Below are 6482 nucleotides of genomic sequence, written 5' to 3'. Positions count from 1 at the left end.
CCTGCTGATCACCCAGCCTCATTCAGTGTCCGGCAGCCGGAGGTCTGTGCCGGGCGCTCGGTCCTCTGTGCAGCGGCAGATGGAGGCAGGCTCTGCAGTGCCACCCGCAACACGGCGGCAGCAGCGGCAGCAGCCCGTGTGAGGAGCACCAAGCACTATAAATAGGCAGCGGCACCGAGATCAGAGCCCTGGAATAGCAGTCTGCATGCCTCTCCCCGTCCCGGAGGACATCTGACCCCGACCCACGTGGAGACCCTGCAAGACCCATTAACCCCCTGGCTGCTGGCACCACCCACCTCCGGCCTCCAGAGCACCTGCGTCTGTCCTTCTGGTTGGTGTGGGGGAGGGGTAGGGAGTCAGCAGGGAGAGGGGCGCAGACTCCAGCTGAAGCAGCCTCCAGGGCTCACGGCTGGGGAGGGGGGGGAGTCCTGCTGGGGAGGGGGGGAGCCTGCGGGTGGGGGGGTACTTGGCTGCTGGGGAGGGGGGAGAGCCTGCGGGGGGGGGGTACTTGGCTCCTGGTGGTCTGCCGGAGATTCCTCTCCGGTAGTTTATCCCAGCCCATCAGGCCAGTGGCTAATTCAGAGCTCTGCTTAGACCCACGACCTTGTTGTCATTGTCCCAGGGGCCCAAGAAACTCTTGCGGAGTCCTGGGGGAAAAACAGGGGTGGGAGTCCCACAGACCAAAGGCTGCCTGCAGTCTGGACGTGGCCTCCTGCCATGACCAGAGCGGTTGACTTTTACTTATTATTTCCAGGGAACATCTTGAAACTCCTGTACCCTTCAGGCATGCAGAGAAACTTAACACTTAGAAACAACTCAACCCTCCTACTCTCCCCCCCTTTCCACCTCCCTTCCCCCTCCTGCCTTCCTCCCTCTCCTTCTTCCTTTTCTTTCTTGACAAGGCCTTGCTATGTGTGCCTTTTATCTAGAGTGTATCATTGTTTTGCTAGTTTGGAGGCTAAGGAAGGGGGGTTGCAAGTTCAAGGCCAACCTCGGCTGCATAATGAAACCTCTGCCTCAAAAGAAAACCCAGGGGCTGGGAAGGTGGCTCAGCGGTAGAGCGCTGGCCTTGCATGCCTGAGGCCCTGGGTTCGATTCCTCAGCACCACATAAGCAAAAAGGAAAAAGCCAGAAGTTGGTAGAGCGCTAGCCTTGAGCTGAAGAGCTGAGGGACAGCGCCCAGGCCCAGAGTTCAGGCCCACGACCCGCAAGAAAAAAAAAAAAAGAAAACCAACCAAAAAAAGGCCCTGGAACCCAGGTCCTCGCTCACCCAGCGTGCACCACTGTAGATATTCCTAGTGCAAAACTGCTCGCATTTTACCCTGACTCCCCTCATTGGGTAATTAATTCATTTATTTTGCATATACTGGATGCCAGATAATTCCATGGACACCTCCCTCCTCAGAACAAAACCACTGACCTAGAGAAGCTTAACCCAGTGATGGCTGCTGGGAAGTGTGAGAACCATCACCAGATGCTTCTCCAAGCTCATTCACCTGTTCCTGAAATGAACTTGATAGTTTTGTAAGTTTTCTCCTCCTTGAGACCTGATCAAAGATCTTATTTATTTATTTTATTCTTATTTTTTTTTGGGGGGGGGCGTCCGGTCATGGGGCCTGAAGTCTGGGCCTGGGTGCTGTCCCTCAGCTCTTCAGCTCAAGGCTAGCGCTCTACCACTTGAGCCACAGTGCCACTTCCGGCTTTTTTCTTTTTGCTTATGTGATGCTGAGGAATTGAACCCAGGGCCTCAGGCATGTAAGGCAAGCGCTCTACCACTTAGCCACCTTCCCAGCCCTATTTAATTTATTTTTTGCCACAGGGCTTGAACTCTGGGCCTGGGCGCTGTCCTTGAGCTCTTTTGCTCAATGCGAGCACTCTACCACGGGAGCCTCAGTGCCACTTCCCATTTTCTGGTGGTTCATTGGAGATGAGTTTCAGAGCTGGGCACTGGTGGCTCACACTTATACTTAGGAGGCTGAGATCTGAACATAATTTGAAGTCAGCCCAGGCAGGAAAGTCTGTGCGACTCTTACCTCCAACAGACCACTCAGAAAAAGCCAGAAGTGGCACTGTGGCCAAGTGGTATACTGCTAGCCTGAGCACAAAAAGGCCGAGGGACAGCATCTAGACCCTGAGTTCAAGCCCCAGAACATGCAGGAAAAAAAAGTGTCATAGACTTTTCTGCCTGGGCTGACTTTGAACCTTGATCCTCAGATCTCAGCCTCCTGAGTAGCTAGGATGACAGGTGTGAGCCACCAGTGCCTGGCTTATTTAATTTCTCAATAGAAAAATGAAAAGTGGCTTCTGCTGTGCCCGCCCACCCTGGGATGTGGGCGTTGGATGAATGGATGAGCAGCCTCCTCAGAGGGGCTTGAGCAGGATGTGAGCTGAGGTGGACCACTGAATATCCAGGAAAGGGTCAGAAGTTGGAGCCTAGTCCCTCTTCAGGTGTCCACACTGCCCTGTGGGCAGAATGGCACAGCAAGGTCACAACTGCAATCTTAGCTACATCTGAGGATGGCAGTTCAAAGCCAGCCTGGGCAGACAAATCTGAAAGACTCATCTCCAATTAACCAGCAAACTGCTGGGAGTGGATACGTAGCTCGAGTGATAGAGCACCAGCATTTTTTTTTCTTTTTGCCAGTTCTGGGGCTTGAACTCAGGGCCTGGGCATTGTCTATGAGCTTCTTTTGCTCAAGGCTAGCGTTCTACCACTTGAGCCACAGCACCGCTTCCAGCTTTTTCTGTGTATGTGGTACTGAGGAATGGAACCCAGGGCTTCATGCATGCTAGGCAAGCAAGCGCTCTACCACTAAGCCACCTTCCCAGCCCAAACCAGCTTTGAGTAGGAAATGTTGAGCCAAGAGCCTGAGGTCCTGAAGCCGGGCGCTGGTGGCTCACGCCTGTAATCCTAGCTACTCAGGAGGCTGAGATCTGAGGATCACGGTTCAAAGCCAGCCCGGACAGGAAAGACCGTGAGACTCCTATCTCCAATAAACCACCAAAAAACCGGAAGTGGCGCTGTAGCTCAAATGGTAGAGCGCTCGTCTTGAGCTGAAGAGCTGAGGGACAGCGCCCAGGCCCAGAGTTCAAGCCCCACGACCGACAAAAAAAAAAAAAAAAAGAGCCTGAGGTCCTGAGATCAAACCCAAGGACTAGCATTTGAGTGTAGGCACACACATAACAAAAGCAAACGAAGTCACAAGGAGAGTTTCTTTTGTCGTCTTTTTTTTTCATTATTTAAAAAATATATGTTACAGAGCAATATCATTCATCATATATTTCTTATTTTCCTTTTTTAAAAAATTAAAGTAATAAAAAAGAGTCACTTTATAAAAGAATGCCAAAGGACGTGATGCGCTGAGGCGGGGCAGGGATGTCCGGTGCTGCTGACCCTCCAGGGAGGGCTGAGGGGGGCGGCCTCCTCCCTGGCCAGGCCCTCCAAAGGCAGGGCCGGCTCCGCAGGTGTCCTCACCCAGGTGGGGAGCAGGTAGGGCTCCATGGGCTCTGGGAGAGGCAGGAGCGCCTGGTGGTGGACCTGAGGCAGCCTGGGGCCTAGCTCCCCGTGCTCAGCATCCCTAGCAGCCTGCTGGGCTCCAGTCCCTGCTGCTGAGCCACGGTCTGTACGTCAAAGCCCATGTGCATGAGGAACTGGGCCACGTTCATCTCCTGCCCTGTGAACTGGTCGCGGATTGTGGGGCACGAGGGGTTGCAGTGGGGCCAGGGGCAGCTGTCCACCAGGTGGAAGGGACAGCCCTTCAGGGGGGCCTTGCTGGCCTTGTGGCTGTCATGGAGGCTTCTGTCCCAGCAGTGTAGCGCCCGGGGCAGCGAGGTCCCCTTCACCTGGATGTCTGTCCAATGGCTGCAGACAGAAACGGAGACAGGTCACAGGGAGGAGGGGTCTTTACCACTGTTGGGGGGGGGGCAGAGGCTTCATTCTGGCCCCACAACCAGTGCTGAAGTCCCCAGAAGAAAACCCTTCACATGGAGTCAGTTGGGGGGGGGCGGAGGACCTGTGGGAGGACTTGTGCTGCCCCAGAGCCCAGAGCACTGACCTCCGAATGATGATCTCGTGCGAGAGGCAGGCAGGGGCAAAGCTGGCCCTGGTGGACGAAAGTCAGACAGCCTGAGCTGGCCCCGCCAGCCGCTCCCTGAACTAACCCCGCTGCCAGCTCCGTCCACTCCCCTGGGTCTGTCCTTCCCTTCCAGCCGCCCAGCTCTTACCCCCACAGCTCCCTGCCGGCTCCTGCCCTCTGTCACTCCAAGTCTTCCTTAGCCCTCCTCTGGCTGCGGCCTGCCGGGCAGCAGCAGGACGCTATCCAGAGCAGGTGCATGCCATTTTGAGACCTCTGGCATTTTTTTTTCTTCCTCTTTTGTTGTTGTGGTTTCTTTCTTTTTTACATCTTTCTGTCAGGATTTGAACTCAGGGCCTCAAGCTTGCCCCGCTCGCTTGCTTAGCTGGCTTTCTTACTATGTGAGCCTTTCCCTCATGCCTCCAGTTTTGTTTTCTGCTGATTATTTACAGATGAAGTCTCAGGAACTTTTTCTGCCTGGGCTGGCTTGGGCCTTGATCCTCCAGATCTCAGACTCCTGAGTAGCCAGGACTACAGGCATGAGCCACTGGTGCCTGGCTGAGGCCTGTTTTGGAACACAGCGGCTGAATGAGCCAAGCAGAGCAGGACCCCAGCACACACTCACGGCACATCCTTGAGTGTGCTGCGCAGCTCACGGCCTAGGTTCTGGATATACAGCCACTGCCCCTCCTGGACGGGCTGGCCTGTGAGGTGTACATTGTCCACGGTCAGCTGGGCCTCGTCAAACAGCCACTGTACCACGAACACTGGGCCTGGTGGGGGACACAGTTCAGTTCAGCTGGGCTTGGCACTGAAGGCCCAGCTGGCTCCATCACACACTCCCCCATCCCATGTCCTTTCTCCCCCTCCCTGCCCCGCAGTCCTGGAGATGGAACCCAGAGCTTGCTGCCTGCAAGGTGAGTGCACCCAGCCCGTCCCCCGTCCTCCCCAAGTCCTGGGACTTGAACTCAGGGCCTGGGCACTACCCCTGACCTTCTTTTGCTCAAGGCTAGCACTCTACCACTTGAGCCACAGAGCCACTTGCAGCTTTTTCTGAATGTAATACTGAGGAATTGAACCTGGGGCTTCATGGGTGCTAGGCAAGCACTCTACCACAGAGCCACATTACAAGCCCCTCCCTTTTTTTCCCTTGTTGGTCATGGGGCCTGAACTCTGGGCCTGGACGCTGTCTCTCAGCTGTTCAGCTCAAGGGGAGTGCTCTACCACTTGAGCCACAGCGCCACTTCCAGTTTTCTGATTGGTTTATTAGAGATAAGAGTCTCACAGACTTTCTTGCCCGGGCTGGCTTTGAACCTCAGATCTCAGCCTCCTGAGTAGCTAGGATGACAGGCATGAGCCACAGACGCCTGACTTCCCCTTCTTTGTTTTTTTTTTTGGCGGGGGAGGGAGAGGGCCCGGTCGTGGGGCCTGAATTCTGGGCCTGGATGCTGTCCCTCAGCTCTTCAGCTCAAGGCTAGCACTCTACCACTTGAGCCACAGGGCCATTTCAGGCTTTTTTTTTTCTGCTTATGTGGTGCTGAGGAATCGAACCCAGGGCCTCAAGCACACAAGGCAAGCGCTCTACCACTGAGCCACCTTCCCAGCCTTCTTTTTTTTTTTTTTAAAGAACCTATCTTTTGGACTGGGAAGGTGGCTCAGCAGTAGAGTGCTTGCCTTGCATGCATGAGGTCCTGGGTTTGATTCCTTAGCACCACATAAGCAAAAAGAAAAAAGCAGGAAGTGGCGCTGTGGCTCAAGTGGTAGAGCGCTCGCCTTGAGCTGAAGAGCTGAGGGACAGCGCCCAGGCCCAGAGTTCAGGCCCCAGGACCGGCAAAATAAGTAAATAAATAAATGAATGAATAAAATAAAAGAACCTATCTTTCCTTGAAGAGGGCCCCTTACAAAGCTGCTGTCACTTTGGCCTGGCTGTCAGGCATTTCACTCTGATAAAGCAAAGCTATGGGGCTGAGGAGGTCCCTGTCTGGGTGCAGCAGCACAGGCGGGCAGCAGGGGCGGGGGGGGGGGGCGATGTCAGCAGCAGCACAGTCAGGGGACAGCCCAGGGACCAAAGGGATGGTCCGGGCAGAGGGAGGACCAGCCACCCTGGCATAGGTGTGGCCACCTCCTCGGGGTGGGACTCCTCTGGGCTTTCAGAAGGGGTGCATCAGCTCGGACACCCCCCACCCCGCCGGCCCATCTGCGCTGGCCACTCACAGCGCAGCGTTGGGTAGACTTTATAGCCAAAGAAGCAGTTCCACTCCTCGCCCTCCTTAAACTGGCGCCGACAGCGGTCCGGGACCATGCCGTTCCAGTACCTACATCACAGATGTGGTCAGGCTGTGTGTGTGTTTGGGGCGGGGGCGCTCACAGCAGAGACTCCCATCCCCCAGCCATGCCCTGCCCCCGCCC

General features: G+C 55.4%; 1 protein-coding gene across 1 annotated transcript in view; it reads right to left on the bottom strand.

Moving 5' to 3' along the window:
• Nucleotides 1–3265: 3265 nt before the first annotated feature.
• Nucleotides 3266–6482, bottom strand: part of Notum (notum pectinacetylesterase homolog (Drosophila)) — a 10240-nt gene continuing 7023 nt past the window's right edge. Inside the window, exons 10-13 of the mRNA XM_013033097.1 lie at nucleotides 6288–6388; nucleotides 4699–4846; nucleotides 4056–4103; nucleotides 3266–3862 (exon numbers count right to left, since the gene is read on the bottom strand). Of these exons, the coding sequence (XP_012888551.1) occupies nucleotides 3556–3862; nucleotides 4056–4103; nucleotides 4699–4846; nucleotides 6288–6388 (604 nt within the window). The 3' untranslated portion in view covers nucleotides 3266–3555. The remainder of the gene's footprint in view (nucleotides 3863–4055; nucleotides 4104–4698; nucleotides 4847–6287; nucleotides 6389–6482) is intronic.

This window comes from Dipodomys ordii, unplaced genomic scaffold (genome assembly GCF_000151885.1).
Source record: "Dipodomys ordii isolate 6190 unplaced genomic scaffold, Dord_2.0 Scaffold163, whole genome shotgun sequence".
NCBI classification, from domain to species: Eukaryota; Metazoa; Chordata; class Mammalia; order Rodentia; family Heteromyidae; genus Dipodomys; species Dipodomys ordii.
Note: the sequence above shows the minus strand (reverse complement) of the source record. Positions and strands in the feature narration are given on the sequence as shown.